The sequence below is a fragment of the Hylobates moloch genome, unplaced genomic scaffold (genome assembly GCF_009828535.3).
Source record: "Hylobates moloch isolate HMO894 unplaced genomic scaffold, HMol_V3 SCAFFOLD_6, whole genome shotgun sequence".
NCBI classification, from domain to species: Eukaryota; Metazoa; Chordata; class Mammalia; order Primates; family Hylobatidae; genus Hylobates; species Hylobates moloch.
Genome location: NW_026652281.1, coordinates 111,267,951 through 111,285,309, shown reverse-complemented (window position 1 = coordinate 111,285,309; position 17,359 = coordinate 111,267,951). Strand labels below are relative to the sequence as shown.

The following is a 17,359-nucleotide window of genomic DNA, read 5'->3' as shown; positions in this document are numbered from 1 at the left end:
CTCCAGTGGTTACTATGCATTCGTTTACTTGCGTTTTCCTTCCTCCACTTTGAGGTGAACGCCCCTCAGGACAGGATGTTTTTAGAGGAAAATATAAGCTTCCGGGAGCTGCTGCAACTGAGCTGCTAGTTGATGCTACCAACACAGCCTGGAGACTGCACAGCAGCCCTGAGACTGGGCAACCCCCAGCCCAGGCAGTTACTCATGCAGCTCCTCATCAGTGCGCAGCCGTCCAGGAGCCCACCGTGGACCGAGGCAAGGCCCAACCTCATAGCTCCGCTGTCTTTGGCAGTAGGGAATGGAAAACAGGGATCTGGGGAGGGAGGTGTTTGAGGAGTTCTGAGGCTGTTTCCCTGGGGGCTTCGCAGAAAAGGCAGGAAAATACCAGAGGTGCAGATTTAGAGATGGCAGCCCCCACCTAGTAACAGCCAACTGAATGTCTCGCAGTCTGCAGAGCTCCACCCCTGCTGGAATCCCACCAGTCTTCCCAACCACTTTGTGCTGTGCCTACAGACTTCGCAGACAAGGAAAGTGAAGCACAGAGAAGCTAAGAATCTTGCCCGAGGTCTCACAGCAAGCAGTGATGGATCTGGATTAGAATCTGGCCCTCTGGGGTTCTTGGCCACAGATCTTTACCATTCAGTGACAGGCCTCAGCAGGCAGCACTTCTGCTGGCAGCAGCCTGCCAAGAATCTTTCTTGAAACAAATTGGCTAGCAGTGTGGCTCTGACCTCCCCCGGCCCTAGGTGAGGGCACTGTGTCCTTGAAGGAGGTGATTTTGATTCTCAGTCATAGATGACCAAAAGAAAAGCAAGAGGTCATCCTTCCCACCGGGTCTGGCTGGTGCCCCCTGGCCCCATGTGTGAGGAGGGGTGGGACAGCCACCGGAGGCTGGGGTGCTCTCGCCGCAGCTTGTCCAGCTCCAAGCCCGACAGTGAAAGCTGAGAGCCCAGGCAAGGTCCAGAAAGGCAGGGGCTCAAGGGCAGAGGGAGGGAGCCTTGGAGATCACCTCCCCAGCCTTGGCCCTGCATTCTTGCCCCAAATTAATCTAGCAGCCTCTGAGGAACAAAGACAAGACAGGGGTCTCTGAGTCATGTGTTCTGTCCCGCAGCCTGCACCAGCCCTAGGAGGACAGTCCTGCCCTGAGGCCATGGTCATGAAGCGCTCACTCCCCCAGCTATGGCCAGTCAAGGCCCCTGGGGCTCTGTCTGGACTGTCTAGCCATTTATCCAAAGGGAAACAAGGCATGGAAAGGAGCTCGTGGAGGCACCAGGCCCTGGGGTGCTGCTGCCCGAGCCCTCACACCCAGTGTGAGCAGAGGGAGGAGGCTGGGCAGTGCCAACTGCATGGGAGCCTCAGGAGAGCCCTTCATGAGGCAAGTGAGGGAGGGTCACACAAAACTGCCCCAGACAACTCTCAGAAACACACCTGGGTGTAGCATTACGCAAACAGGGCAGAGGGTGAAATACCAAACTCCTGGGGTTAAGGAGTGGGAAGGGATGGGACGGGGGAGCCAGGCACCCAGCTGTGGCTGCAACACACACGTGCGCGGCCAAAGACACGACGGAGTGTAAGGGGAGGGACAGCGAACGCCAAGTCAGATATCTGGGCTCAAATCCCTCCTCCAGTACCCACTAGGCGCGAGTCTCTCTATGCCTGGGGGTCTCCACTGTAAAACGTCCAGGTCTCATGGGGTTGCTGTGAGGATTAGATGAATTAATATTTGTGCTTTTTTTTCCTTAATATTCCTTTTTTACTTAAGAACAAAATGAAACAAAAGGAGAAAAATCAAAAGCAAGTATGTCCCAAGACAAAGGCTTTTCAGGAACGCCAGCATTGTGCCAGGTTGGGGCCGCCAGCCCTTGATTTCCTCTGGACCGCTGCCTGATTCCTGTCAGGCCAGATCACTGAGCTCCTGGCTGGACTGCAATGACCAGAGTGAGAGGATGGGAAGCGGCGGGGCAGCGAGAGAAGACGAAATTGCCCTCAACGTGCCCCAGTGGGGCTGGCAGCGGCTCTGGTTCCTAAGCAGCTTTCCCATGGGGGAATAAGGTGGGCGGGCACACCCATACGCTGGGACTCCCTCAGCTGCCTCAGTCCAGCCATTTCCCATGACTCAGAGCCTAGGAAACCCCCTAGCCCAGCCCGGGACCACACAGAGGAGGGTGCCTGGCCCAGGAGTCCAACAGCAGGCACTGAGCTGCATCAGGACCAACACTAGAAAGAGGAAGTGATCCACCTGTAGACAGGTCTTAACTGTCCTTCCATCACGCACCAAATTGGAATCGATCCTAATGTCATTTACGGATACTTTTCCATGTAACATTTCTTCTGGAAGCCCTGGGCACCTGCCTTTCAAGTAAGAAAGACAGCCCTTTTGGTCCTGGGAGCCCTGAACTTACCAGGTGTCTGGGGAGGAAAGGGGTCATCCCTGATCCAGGCCCAGAGCTATGAGGTGCCCCTGGAGAGGCAGTGAGAGAACTATGACCTTTCTCTGGGGCCAGAGGAATCCAGCTGGGTCCAGCTTATGAACCTGGCAGTGTGCTGGGGGTACCACCCAGCTTCTTGGCCCGCAGTGCCTCCATCTCCACACATTGTACAGCAAATGGGATAGAGCAGGGAGGAGCATGGGTTTCAGGGTAAAACAGACCAAAGTTCAAATCCTGACTCTGCCAGGTATTAGCGCATTCCTTATCCTCTCTGAGCCTCAGTTTCCCCATCTGCAAAAGGGAGGCCACAATAGTACCTACTTTCTTGGCTTGTACAATCTTTTTTTTTTTTTTTGAGACGGAGTCTAGCTCTGTCACCCAGGCTGGAGTGCAATGGCACAATCTTGGCTCACTGCGACCTCCGCCTCCCAGGTTCATGCGATTCTCCTGCCTCAGCCTCCTGAGTAGCTGGGATTACAGGCGTGTGCCACCGCGCCCGGCTAATTTTTGTATTTTTAGAGAGACGGGGTTTCACCATGTTGGTCGGGCTGGTCTCGAACTCCTGACCTTGTGATCCGCCTGCCTCAGCCTCCTAAAGTGCTGGGATTACAGGTGTGAGGCATTGCGCTCTACCGACTTGTACAATCTTGATATGAGTAAAAGCCCCTGGCACAGGCCTGGCACTTGGAAAGTGCTTGACACATGAACTACTGTAGTTGTTGTTATTCTTTCAACAACTGCTTACTGAGCACCTACTGTGTGCCAGGCCCTAGGGTGGGCACTGAGAACCCAGTGGTGAAATGAACAGATGTGGCCTGGGCCCCACAGATCCTCTCCGGCCCTTTCTGATCCCAACTCTATCCCTGACACCACCCCCTGCAACATGGCCATCAACCCTGTGGCCTTGGCTCTCCCAGGTTCATCTGTCCCCACACCCCCGCCCACGGGGCTGCCCACTGCCTCAAAGGCTGCCAGCGAGCTCTGGGGTGGCTGCTGCAGCCAGGCACGCACTCGGTGGCCAGCCCGCCTGGACCTTGGCTATACCCAGCTAGCAGAGACCTCGCTGCTGCCACTGCCGCAAGGCTCTCCACAGGCTGCCTCTCAGCATCTGAGGGCCCACCCACCTCTGCCTGCCTGGCCACCACGCCAGCCACAGAGCCATCTGATTTGAATGAAACTTCAAACTTAATGACTTTCATGCTGGTTATTTAAAACACAATGTAATTTTCTAAAACACCCTATTATTTCCTTTGATAGCTACAAAGCTTCCCCCAATCCCATAAGCATGTTTATTTTTAGGGAAAAGAGTGGTTTGCAGTTGGTCATAGAGACCATAAGGAGAGGGAACCCACAGACAGCAGGGCAAAGAGTCAACCCTAGCAGCTCGGAGGGCTGTGCTGCCCTGCCTCCTGCTTAGTGGGTTTTCCACCGGACACCGGGGTCTCCCGGGCAGGCCCTGCCCTACTCCCGCAAGCACGTTGGCAGTGACTCTCTCGTCCAACATTGGACAGTGGCCAAGTAAACATCAGACTAGCACCCTCCCAGCGCTCCCCCTCCTTGGGGCCACTGTATCCTCTTCTGTAAGATGGTTCCACTAGCTTTCCAATAAGGTTCCTACCAGCATTCCAGGCATGACAAGTCTGGGGAAGGGTCCTGAGACCACTACCTCACCCTCACCAGCCTCCTCCTGGCTCTCCCAGACATTCTGCCCTGGGTACAGCCACAGGGCCTGAAGCTTTGACCAGCTGAGTGAGACCTGTGCCCGGATAAATTGGCCCCAGGCAGTGGCTGCCCACACTGGGAGGGTGAGTGGGTGGGGCCCTGCCAGTTGGGGCTCCCTGGCAAGGGAGGTGGCCTGGTGGTGGGTGGGTGTGCGTGCAGAGGTCAGCTGAGCCCCACCAATGCGGGGCGTCCTCTGGGAGCAGCTATTTTTAAGTCCCAGGCTTTCATGTGGCCAAATGATGTGGAGTTTACAAAGCATCAGTAATGCGTTTCAGATGGCGGCCCAGCAGGCCAGGAGGCTGGGCCCGCTGCCACCAGAGCCAGGTCAGAGTTAGTCAGAATCCCTCGGCCTAGACTCCCATCACCTGTCCCTCCCTCCCCATGACCCCTTCTTGCCTGGTGGGGAGGCTGGCTCTGGAGCAATGCTTGCAAGGAGCTGCCCAGCAGACCCCGGCTGAGGCCCACCCAGCACACAGGCCTCTCCATGGCCAGGGATTCCCACCCCATTTAAGAAACTGAGACCTAGAGAGGTTCACAGATTTGCGTGAGGTCACACAGCGGGGGAAGGGATGGCTTCCTTCCCATCACAGCTCCCTGCCCTCATGGGAAAACTGGGTTTCCTGGGAAGGGGTGATTTGCCACCACTGGCACCCAAACCAGCTCAGACATGGTGAAGTGGGGGCAGCCCTAACCGTGTAAACCCCCCAAAGTCCACACCCACTGTTCCCTGGGGCCACGTCCTGCCCATCCATGCCTGGAGCCTCTGCCGCACACTCATCATTTGGAAGCACATGGTGTGGGGCCCAGACAGCTTTCCTGTCCTTGAAGAGCAAGCTGGTGGTTTTAATGAGGGGCAGGGCAGGGGGGTTAGGAGGAAGCTTATTTGGCAGAGTGTCTGCTCCTCTGATCTCCAGGGAGTTCTAGCTGTGGAGTTGGGGCTGAGGAATGAGGGCTATGTGTCCCCAGGCTTGTTCTGGCTCTAGGATAGTCTGCTAGCAGAGCCCAGGCAGGTGACCTCCTCCCAGGAGAGGGCCAGACGCAGGCTCACCCCAGCTATACCCCAGGCCAGAGTCCCTATCCAGCAAGGGACAGAGCCCCTCTACTTCCTGGGGAACTGGCCAAGAGGAGCTCCATGTTCCAGCAGAAAGCAGGGGAAGGGGGAACCCTCTGAGGAGGACAAGCCCACCCAGGCTGTAGACAGCTTGTGTGCAGCAGCAGAAGCGGGCCACACATTTTTAAGGGAGGAAGGCGGTTTCCCAGGTCCAGACCCCAAGCATGACAGGTCTGCGAAACAGGGCAGCAAACTGCCTGAACCAAGAAGCTGACAATGTCCTGGTTTCTCAGAGATGCCCACCCTCCACCCCTGCCAAAGCCCCTGGGACCTTGGAGCTCTGCTAGAGACAGAGCTGGTCAGAGATGCTCTCCACACCCTGGCTGAGTCACCAATGGGCCTTGGGACCTGACCCAGCCACTGACCTCTGGGGTAGAGTTCCCCTCAGTAATCGGGGCCAGACCCTAGGATCCCGAACCCCGAGAAAGCATGAGAGTCAAATGGAAGGATGGGAAAATGGAAACTTCTCACCTCTGAGGTACCCCTGCCTTGCACTGCCCAACACCCTTGGGTCTTCTCCACCCAAAGCCTACCCCTCCCTTGGCTCTGCTCGAGTTTGTCCCACGATCCCCATGCCTCCTAGCATCCACCCTGCCCCAGCAGCTGGCTCTCCCCGCCTTTGTCCGCCATGTCCAATTCACACCATCTGCGGGTGGGTACCGCCTTGCCCTACCATGATGCCAACATGCGGCATGTGCCCATCAGCCTCTCCCAGGCTCCGGAACCAGCGCTGCCCCAGCACCAAGGTCACAGGCTGGGACCTTCTTCTCCAGCCTCACCACACATCCCTCATAGACCCTGGGCCTCTGTCTTCCCCTTTGCTAATGGAGCATGCCAGCCTCTGCCTCTCTCCCCCTTTGTTCCGGTGGGGCCCCCACCCAGAGTGTTCTCCCCCTCTCACCTGTGCAGGTCCCTCTCTCAGGGGCCTCCCCTGCTGCGCCCACTGGCCTCTCCCTCCTCTGTGCCCTTTTTCCAACTCCAGCAGAACCTCAGAGCTGACTTAGAGGCTCCCAGCGAAAGTCTCTTTGTCTCCCAGGACTGAGCTCTGGAAGGGCAGAGGGAGCCCACCACATGCTGAGCCAGGCGAAGTATAGAGAAGGGGCTCAGTCGGGGTGTGGACCCAAGATTACAGCAGAGAATGTGTAGTCTATCGACAGGCTGAGGGCCCAAGGGTAGGGTAGGCCAGAGGGCACTGCCCCGGGGGAGCTGGGAAAGGAAAGTGCAGCCAAGGCCCCAGTCCCACCTCAGCTTTTGGAGCACTCACACTCCTGGTAAAGGCCTTCCCTCTACCACCGCTGCCACTCAGGAGGCACCTACTGTGTGCTGGGTGTTTCACATACACTGTCTCTTTCCATTCCACACTGACCCATACAGGTGAGAACTCTCGTTATCCTCAGTTTTAGATAAGGAAACTAAGGCCCAGAGGGCTAAGTAACTCACCCAGGGCCACCCAGCCAAAGAATGGCAGATACAGTGTCAGAGGGTGCATCGTGCAGACTCAACGCCTTCCCTCTGACCACTCCTCCAAGGGGCCTTGGATAAGTCCCTTCCCTGATCTGGCCTCCCTGTCCCCACCTGCAGCAGGAGGATCTGTGCACTGTACCATTGGGGGTGGGGGCCCCTGTGACCCGATAAAACACCTGTTTCCTCCACCGGAGGCTTGTTTGTACACAGCAGCAGGAAGCACTAGTCACAAGGTGTGAGGGGTGTGACTGTATGGCTTTGGGACCACAACAGCCTGCGGAGGCTCAGGGGGGCTGCGGCTTGCCTTGCACCTCCAGGAGGCTCTGGGCCCACCCTGACCTGCCTGACCTCAGCAGTTATGCGACTTTAAACCAGCACCCCCGGAGCCCTGCTTAAGCTCAGCTAAACCTCCCTCCTTGGAGGGGCTGGGGATGGGGTATGGTCTCCAGAGATCCAGAAAGGGGGCCACCCTCATCTGCTTCAGCCCCACTCACTTGAGTCTCAGAGTAGCTGAGGAGGTGGCAGTGCTGGTATGAATATTCCCGTGTGCTGCTGTGGAAACTGGCTTGGTGGAACCTGGTAGAGCTGGGGGAAGGATCCCAGGTTTCAGCAACCAATCCAGGGCTCTTTGCCAGCCCTGGGCCTTGGGAAGGTCTTTTCTACCCTGCTGAGCTAGTACTCACCCTGAGTTTCCAGAGGAGGGGCAAGCCGCCCTAAATTCCCAGCCATCCCTCCCTGACCCCAGGACAGGGTGGTGCAGGAAGCCTGGCTCTAACCAGGGGTCTTCAGGATCGGCCCCCTTCATGGTGCTCTCCTGGCTTTGAAAGGCATCAAGGCTTTGAGGGAGCCACCCTCAAAGTCCCATCTTGGAAGCATCGGAGAAGGGGCTGCAGATTTTCCAAATGTGATAGCCAATACTATGCAGCCTTCCAAAGAAAGAAAGGTAATTCAAAATAGCTCATAGTCGCACTGCCCACCACAAACCTATTCAGTGCAGAGCAACAAAGGCAGAACTCCGTATCAGCTGTGCTGAGCCACTGTAAGCATGGGACACTCACAGCTCAGAACGTACAGCGCACTGGGGCACCAGGGAGGCAAAACACCTCGACTCTTCCTGCCTCTTGACCCCATAATTCTGTTTGGGTATTATGCTTCAGGAAAATAGTCAAGGTGGAAACGAAAGAGTGATGTGTACAGAACATCGTTCACACTGGGAAAGAAGGCGGCCCGGGAGCAAGCCAGAGCCAGAGCCACAGGGGAGGGTGCAAGGAGGCTGCCCACATCTGCGGCATCGTGGCAAGAATGAGGGGCACGCGCAGGGTGGCCACGGCTTCCCAGGCTGATGGCCATGAGGGTTTTTTGCATTTTTTTTTTTTTTTTTTTTTTTTTTTGAGGAGTCTGGCTCTGTTGCCCAGGCTGGAGTGCAGTGGCGTGATCTTGGCTCACTGCAATCTCCACCTCCCGAGTTCAAGCGATTCTCCTGCCTTAGCCTCCTGAGTAGAGTAGCTGGGATTACAGGCATGAGCCACTATGCCCGGCTAATTTTTTTAGTAGAGACCAGGTTTCACCATGTTGGCCAGGCTGGTCTTGAACTCCTAACCTCAAGTGATCCACCCACCTTGACCTCCCAAAGTGCTGGGATTATAGGCATGAGCCACTGCACCCAGCCAATCTTTTTTTTTTTTTTTTGAAACAAAACAGCTTAAGCTTCCAACATCTCATGTAAAGGACTTCTACATGACTGAGGAAGGGGAGTCTCTTTCAGGTCAATCTTTGGGGTGGTAGGAGAGAATTCTGAGGAAGGAGTGAGTGGCTGTGGCTCCCTGCCTGGCCCCAGGGATAGCACTTTCCCCTCCTAAGAATCCTGGGTCAGGCAGGGCAGTGAGTAGGGGGCCTGTACCCCTGAGTCCCCAGTCCCAGGGTTCAGACCTCCAGACCCCTCCGTGCCCAAGTCCACGTGGGGCCCAGAACTGAGCCACCACTGGCCCCAAGGGAGCCAGGCCAGCAAGGGACAAGGGTTCAGTCATGGCTGACTCCCCCTGGCCAGGCCGCACTGGCACCTCCCTGGGCCCCTCCCTGGCACTGCTGCTGGTCCTCACTCCAAATCTGGGAGGAGGGCTCACCCCTCCCATTATGCAGAGGAGGAAACAAACAGCAGGGCTTTCTTAGGGTTAAGCATGGTGAGTGCATGGTAAAGCAGTGCCAACCATTTGAGCCCGAAGAGTTGCCAGGGCGGGCAAGGCAGCTGGGGCCGAGGGATGAGGAGGGTCCTACTGGGAATGGTCAGAGGAGGCTCCCTGAGGCGGAGACATCTGAATTGAGCCCTGAGTGAGGAATGAGAAGGTGGCGGCTATGTACAGGGCTAGGGAAGAGACTTCCGAGCGGAGGGAAGCAGTGCAAGAGTCCTGGAGTGGAAAGAAGTTGCTGGCTGTAAGACCCCCCTAGGACAGGGAGGGGACTGCTGTTGGGGAGACAGCAAGAGGCTGGTGCAGGTGATGAGGGGCGGCTGGCAGGGGCCACCCAGGCACTCAGCTGTGATGAGTGGCTTGGACTTCAAGAGCAATGGGAAGCTAATGCGGGGTTTAATCAGGTGAGAGATGTGATCTGATTCTGTTTTTAAAGGACCCCTTTGGCTGCTATGTGAAGCCTGGACTGTGGGTTAGGATGGGGGTTAGGGGGTGAGGGAGGGGTCCCCTGGAGGCTGTCGCTGCTGTCTGGGTGAGAAATGGCGATGACTGGGGCTTCGGGTGCTGACTGCAGAGAAGTGGGGAGGTTTGGGACGTGTTCAGAGGGAAGCCTGGGGCCTGCCAGTCCCTCCTCTGTCTTCATCTGTTGGACATCCTGTGGCCTTCAGAGTGCTGCTCAGTGGGCCCTCCCTCACAGCCAGGGCTGGGGCTGGCTCTGCCCGGGACACCTCAGTGACAGCGCTCCTCTTGCCAGCTCTGCTTCAGGTCTCTTATCTGTCTCCTCCGCTCACCCGGGCACTCCCGGGGTAGAGCCTGGTTCCAGTCTGGGGGTCCAGTACCTGGTACCAAGCTTGGTGCCAAATTCCCTCCTAATAGGCTTCACTCCAACCAGGGCTGGTGCTCAACACCAATAACTAACGCTTCCCAGCAAAGCCCACAGCTCACTCTGGGGCGTGTGGAGACCAGTGGGTGCTCCTGCACCTACTCATCTCTGCAAAGCTCCTCGGACAGGCTGGCCGTGCATCAGCAGCACTTCCTTCCTCTGCTGGAGCCTTGCTCATACCCTCACCTCCTGCTCCCCCAGGCACGCTCTGGACCTGCCAGGAGGCCCAACATGAGGCCACTGCCTCAGTGAGGCTCCTTCTGCTGGACCTGACACCTGACGCCTGACCCCCTGGCTTGGGGCATCCCCAGGCACCTGGACAACTGTGGAGATCAGGGACAGGGACACATGGCCCCAAGTCTGCAACAGCCAAAGGCCTCAGCCTTTTTATTTAAATTGAGATGTAATTCATATATCATAAAATACACCGTTTTAAAGGGTATATAATTCAGTGGCTTTTAGTATATTCATAAGATTGTGCAGCTGCCACCACGATCTAATTCCAGAACCTATTCATCACCCCAGAAAGTATCCCCATACCCATTAGCAGTCGCTCGCTGGGCCCCTCTTCCGTCAGCCCCTGTCAAGCACTAATCCTCTTTCTGTCTCTATGGATGTGTCTATTCTGGATATTTCATCAAAATGGCAAAAGGCTCGGCATCTGTCTAAGCTACAGACTCCAAGTGGAGCTCATAGAAGAAGCCACAGCTCAACGCGGCCTCATATCAATTTTAGATATGACAAGACTGACTGCACTGAGTTTGAGCCTGAGTTTGCCTAAGGAATGATGCCTTACTCATCCCAGAATCCCCCCGAAGTACAGCCTAAGATCAGCTCACTATCTCCCCACTCACCACCTCCACCTACTCTCAGGTCTCAGAGCACAGCAGAGCAAACAAAACCAAACCAAAGTCCAGGCAACACAGTGAGACCCATCGCTACAGAAACAAAAACAAACTTAGCCGGGCATTGTAGTTCGTACCTGGAGTCCCAGCTACTCAGGAGGCTGAGATGGGAGGATCGCTTGAGCCCAGGAGTTTGAGGCTGCAGTGAGCCAAGATCACACCACTGCACTCCAGCCTGGGCAACAGAGTGAGACCTTGTCTCTAAAAAAACACAAACACAAAACAAAACAAAAAAACCCTTGTTACTGGTCTAGGCCAGTAACTGCCTGCAAGCCTACATTAGGTGCCTGACAGTGTTCATGGAATAAACTTTGACCTAATTTTTTCTCCCTCAAACAAGCTTAAAAGAAGCCAACTACCAAAAAGAAGGAATCTTTTTGGAAGAAAAAAAAGATGTGTCCCGTGGCAGTTGGCTGTGGGGTGGTCATTCAGCCTATTGCTCCCGGCAAGGTTCGAGCTGACCTGTTTTGAGGTCTCTAACACAGCAGCCACATGGGCAATCCCACCCACACATGGGCAGAGCAGGTCCCTGGTACAGGCTTTCCCTGCTCTCGAGGGAGGTGCAATGACTGGCCTCAAGCCTCTCAGCATAAGTGTTGACCACATGGGTGCCCTCAGAGAGGGCCGGGCAAAGGGCAAGGGGGCCTGGATCTAAGGCCTGTGGCAGGGCCCGAGCAGCAAGCTGTCTGTCCTTTAAAGATGGGCTTGGGAAAGTGACCAGCTTTGGAAAAATCTTCCAAAGGCAGTTTTTCCTCAAGGCCCTTGCAAGGGGCTCCTGACCCAAGATAAGATCATTCCTGGTTCCAGACACATGAACCTTGAATCCAGTGGTAAATATGCTTCTAAAATGTGGGAGTGGATTCACTTTGCTTGGTAAAACCCAACCACATTTTCAATGCCCACACGTCTTCAGGTAATGCAAGCAAATACTCTGACTTGCTATGTGTTTATAACTGGCAGGTTTGCTTAGAAGAGGTTCTCCTACATTCACATACACCCTCCTCACCCAGTGTCACTCCAACTTACACCTCTGCCTCTGTCCTTTTCTGCAGCCCCACAGAGCAGCTGAGGCCAGGGCACAGAAAGCCAGTGTCAGAGCCCATCCTTCTCCTCCTCCTGTGTGCCCAGAAGCCAGACAGTGGGGACTGTGGCTGCATGGGGAGAAGGGCAAGGGGATTTGTACCTACAGGAGCAGGTGCGATACATAGAAATGTATCTGCTGTAGCTTGAGAAAGACTGAAAGGTGAAAAATAAATGACCCAGGCCAGTGGTGATGTACCTCCCCCACTGTCCTGTTAGAGCCTACTCTTGACCCATGTGGGCCAAAGGACACCAAATGGTCCCATCACCCACACCCTGACAGCAGAACGAGGCCCTCCCTGCTCCAGATACTCTCCCAGCACTTGCCCACACCATGAGATGACCTCCGAAAGGAGGCCTTTTCCCTGTGCTGCTGTGGAGCCCCGGGACGCTGGAGTAGAGCCTTGGGCCTAGGCCTTTTGTCTAATCATGGTTCCATGGTGACCCCAGCCCCTATGCAAGTGGCTCACCTGTTGGAAGTTTGGCACTGGTGGGTTATGTCAACCTGGTCCCAAATCTAAGGGTTTACATCTTGTAGGGATCCAAAATGCATCTTTGTTAAGCATGGGCTCACACAGGGTGAGTTCTCTGGATATAGTCACTGCATCAGCGGGGGAATGCTGGGGGGCACACCCCCCATCTCACAGACTTGGAAGGAAGTGAACCACCTCATATACCAAGCCACCCCAGAGCAGAAAGTCAGATACAGAGACTACTCGGAAAACATGCTCATTTTACAGATGAGGAAATAGGGGCCCAAAGGGCAAGGAGCTCATTTCTAGAGCTGGCCATACAACAGGTTTTCCAGCCTGGGCTTCTGGAAAGAAGCCTGTATGTCTTCTCATTCCCACCAGCTTGGCATGCAGCAGCTCTCAGAACCACCCTCTTCACTCGTGGTCTGAAACAGCCTAGCAGTTACTCTCCTCCCTCTGTTGACCCCACCGTAGCTATGTGAGCCTCCAGCCTGCCAGCCCCACCTGCACTGGGCTTACATTCACACCCAACACTCGCTTACCACAGTCCTCCAAACCTTCCACGTACCTTCACCCCAACTTGGACCAACTGAGAAGAGCATGAAACACGAATAGGAATTTCTTTAAAAGCGCAGCTGTACTGCTCTAAAGCACTCAGAATAGGCTCTTCACAATTTAGGTCATCTGTACCAATGGGCATGGTTTGTAAAGATCATGAAATCTTTTCAAAGTACTGGGACTTAAAAATATTTAATTCACGAATTCATTAAACTGGTCCCTTCTCAACATCACTGATTTGTAGCACCTTTGCCAACCCTTCCTGGTGTGTCCGAGACCAAGCCAGTTTCCTAAGAACCCACTTTCCACACATGGTGTTCAGAGTCCTTCTTTGGCAAAGGTACACTCACGCCCGTAAGGACACAGCCAACCAAACACAGCACGTTTCTCCTGCACAACCAGGGTACCTGAACAGATCAGCTTTCCTGCCCATTCCTCCAAGCGCCAAGGAGGCTCAGGGTTTCCTGGGCTAGTTAGAAAGTTAACTGCAAAGCTCTGAGCTCAGATCAGAGCAGCGAGGAGCAAGGGTGGTCTCGGCTCAAAAGTTCTCTAAGGAAGACCCCACCCTGGCATCACCCAGCACCAGGACAGAGCCTGCACCTGCTTATGAGCAAGCTGGGAAGACAAAAGCCAAGAGCCAGAGAGCAGGGGGGTGCCCCAGGGCGGCCCCTCCTTCCTTCAGCAAAGCTCTCCTTTTGGTTCAGATCCCACTGGGTGTGTATGGGAAAAAAGACCAGCACAGGAGTCTCGTCTATTTTGTTGCAGGCAGAAGTCTCTTGCCAGTGCCTCACCTACCTGGTCAAGGAGGCTGCAAGCACAGGGCGGCACTGGCTGCGGGGTCCACTTACCAGCGGGGGCTGCGGCTGGGGGTGCTGCCCTGCTCCCGAGGCGGGTGGGTAGTGCATGAGCAGATTGAAGGCGGAGTAGACGGTCTCTTTGTACATGCCGCTGGTGCACTCCGGGGCCTTCAGGCCTGGAAAAACCACAGCTGGGTCAGACACACCAGCCCTGGCAGCGGCTGGGACTGAAGGCTGTCTGCTCCTGAGAGAAAAAGAATTGCCAAGGGGTCCCCTGCAAGTTCCTGACTTGGGAAGGAACGGGCTGGGAGTATCCGCAGTGCCAAGTTTTAGGGGAAGGACCTGGCGTGCAGGCCTCCCGGAGGTGGCCCCTACTTGACCTCCCACCCCCCGCCCTCCAACCAAGAAACCTTGGCCAATTCTGTCTCCTGAAGACGGCAGATTAGTCAGTCACCTGGGCAGGAGGGGAGGCGGGGGTCTGTTTACTCCTATAAAGGTCAGGGCACCGGAAGTGACTCGACCCGGCGGCGCCCGGGAAGCCCGCCCCCCACTCCCCACCCCTGGGTTCTGCCGCCTCCTGAGCTGCGGTGGGGGAGGCACCCGGCTCCCCGCGGTCCTCGGCGTCCCCGTCCCACCGAGGCCAGGGCCTGAGCGCGAGGAAGGGAAGCCGGGCCGGGCAGAAACTCACCGTCCTCCAGGGGCTCTGGAAGTTTGTCCGGGAAGAGTCTCTGCGCAGCGTGTTCCCGCCCGAGAGCCTGGAGGGAGAACCGGAGGGGAATGAGGGGCGGTGGGACCGCGGGGGTCGGGGCCGACGCCGGGGCAGGGACGCTCTGCGCGCTGGAGACCCCGAGGGCCGCACGCAGGTGGGGCGGCGGGGCGCGGCGACCGCAGGGGAGGAGCCGGCGCCGGCGGGGGCTCACCTCGGCCCCGACCTCGGCCTCGCCGCGGGCCCCAGCGCCGGCCCCCGGGACCCCCGGGATCCCTGCGCCGCCGGCCGCGCCCTCGGACTCGTTCACGAGCGACGACTTGAGCTCGGCCAGGTCACGCTCGGGACCGGCGGCGCTGTCGCGGCTCTTGTCGTCCTGCTCCTCGCCCTCATCCTGGAAGGCCAGCAGCTCGTCCGGCGCGCCGAGGTCGTCGCCGCCGCCCGCGCCGCCCCCGCCGGAGTCCAGCTGCGGCATGGTGCGCTCCGCCCGCCGGGGCGCGGGGCGCGGGGCGCTGGGCGCCGGGAGTGCGGGGCGCGGAGCCGGCCCGGGGGGCGGCGAGCCCGGAGTCCGAACCTCCGAACCCGGATCGCGGCGGGCGGAGCGCGGGCTGACTCCGCCTGGGCGGGCTGCAGGCGCGGGCTAGGGCGCGGGGCAGAGCGGCTCCGGGAGCTGGCGGGTCCGAACATCAAAGGCGCCGCCGGCCGAGTGCTGGGGGCGGGCCCGGCCGGGGGCGGGACACAGGCCCGCCCCGCCCCTCCTCTCCCGGGAGAGGCCGGGACGCGCCTACTCGGCATAGCCTTAAAGGGCTCGCTCTCCCGGAGTGCACCCCGAGCGAGACTTTGGACAAGCCTGAGAATGATCACCCTTCACCCGAAACGCAGAGACTCTAAAGGGAACTCCTGACCCCGCTTACTCACCTACAACCAGATATTCCCCCTGCTTCCTGCGCCCAGGTTTCTCCTCCGGCTGTGGAGGGCGGGGGTCCCCTAGGCCCTTGGGACTTGGGCGTGGCTTACCATCGCAGCCGTGGTGTGAACTGTATCGTGCCCAGGCTCCAGTGCGCCCTGTGCTTTGAACTGGGGGCTTCCTAGGGCTTGAGGCTGTGCTCGTACCCCAGGGAACCGGCAGCGTTGGGACTCCGCGGCGCTGTCGCGGCTCTTGCCCCATCCTCCATCCCTGTGCCAATCAGGGACTTCCTTCTAGGCCGCCTGCATACAGCGCGAACACAAGCATACCCCCCTTCGCACATTTATGGAGCTCCTGTTGCATGCAGAGCTTATACATCACACATCTGTGACGGGCCCCTCAGCCAGGCGACGGCTCCGAGCCGCGAACACAGCCAAGAGCACCGGACCTCAGCCGATCCTCCAAGTCCCAGCCCCTACGACTCTCCCAACTCGGTTCCGTGACTAGAACCTGCAGCCCGGAGACTCGGAACTTTGGGCAGCCACGTGGGCGCGGGATTCCGACGTGGGTCCCTCGTCCACAGCAACAACCCTAGAAGTCGCATTTAGGGAGCCCATGACTCTGAAGTTGACCCTGGCCTGATTAACCCTCTAACCCTCGCTCGATCCAGGCTGAACATCTAGATTTGCGGAGCGCGGGAAAGTGCCTGGATTCCTGCGCATCTGTATGGCACCCGGGTCTGCGTCCACGCGGGCCTCCACGGCACGCTTGGCCTGGCTCAGCCACTGCATCTACAAAAGACGCCGGTCCTTTGGATCGCGATGCATTCAACAGCAGCCCCCCTTGCAGGTTTCTGTGCTGGATTCACTGTAGACGCTCACGCCTCTTCTGAGAGCAGTTGGAATAGAGGGTGTTTGGGGGAGGGCCGGGTATTGGACGCCTCTCCCGCTGAGGGCCCCACAGGACCCCTGGCAGCGGTGCAAAGCCGGGCCGGAAGACAGCCGTGCCTCCCTCCGGGTCCAGGCCCGGCGTGGCTGGCTGCGGATCAAAGAGCTAGGGCATGCTTCCCTGTGTTCAGATCCTATCTGTGCCCGCCCAGCGGGGTGCCTCGGACATCAGCTCCCACACCCCCCTCCCCCGCCACCTCCGGGCTAGGGTGCCCACTTTTCCTCCTTTCCCCAGGCTGGGGTGGGGGGTGGCATGGGCACGAGTGCTCAGCTTGGTGATGGAGTTGAGGGGGACCCTGCCCATTAGGTCTTCCCAGCCTCCTCCCAGGGTGGGCTTGCCGCTCAGTCTCGCCTTATCTGCTCCTGATTGGCGGGGAAGGTGGGGCTCGGCCCTGCCCGGAGGGGAGAGGTACAGGGACAGGAGTTCAGAGCCTCCGCCACCTCAGCTCTTCAGGTTATAGGTAGGGTCTGGCTTGGGCTGAGCCTCCTCTGGGACAGCTGAAAGGGAATCCGGATCTGCCCAACCCAATGGCTTTAGGGGTCCTCATGTGTTTGTAGGGAACCCTGGTTCAGCAGGAACCTCCTCCAGAATAGCTGTCCCCAGACCCATGAGTTCCCCCAACACAGATCAGTGGAGGCTGAAGTGTTCTCCAGTCCCTGGCGAAAGGAGAAAAGTCAGAACAACAGTGAGGTTCTTTTTGTTTTGTTTTGTTTTGTTTTCTCAATAAGGTTAAAACTTTCCAGCTTCGTGTTAGCCTTTAATCAAGGATTATGCCCTTACTGCTTTATTGGTGTGAAAACATCCTTTCTTTACTAAAATGGTGGTGGGACAAGTGTTTTTTTTCATGTCTTTATTTGGTGAAAGAACATAAGGAACATTTTTTCCCCATCTGTTAACTCCCCCACCCTCAAGTTTCTTTGGACATTTTATAGTCTGGGAACAACTGTCCCATGGGGTCATAGCTCCAACTCCCCACCCTGCTGGCTGGAACCAGAGGAGAGGGTGGGTGAGTAGGGAGAGTGGGACTGTGAGGAGGAGTGAGGGAGAGAAGGGCTGAGTCACAGGCATCCACAGCCACACTGAAATCAGTCTGAAGGCTTGCTAAGGGATCATCTACTGTGTACCTAGCCCTGGCTTGGGCTGTGGAGATGGAAGGGTTAGAGGTGTCTGCCTTCCAGGAGCCATTGGCT

At 57.2% G+C, this 17,359-nt stretch overlaps 1 protein-coding gene across 1 annotated transcript in view; it reads right to left on the bottom strand.

The window, feature by feature from the left end:
* TCF7 (transcription factor 7) overlaps window positions 1-14,789 on the bottom strand; it is a 33,414-nt gene extending 18,625 nt beyond the window's left edge. The window contains 3 exon segments of the mRNA XM_032157916.2: window positions 13,660-13,784; window positions 14,297-14,363; window positions 14,529-14,789. Of these exon segments, the coding sequence (XP_032013807.1) occupies window positions 13,660-13,784; window positions 14,297-14,363; window positions 14,529-14,789 (453 nt within the window).
* Between the last annotated feature and the right edge of the window lie 2,570 nt (window positions 14,790-17,359).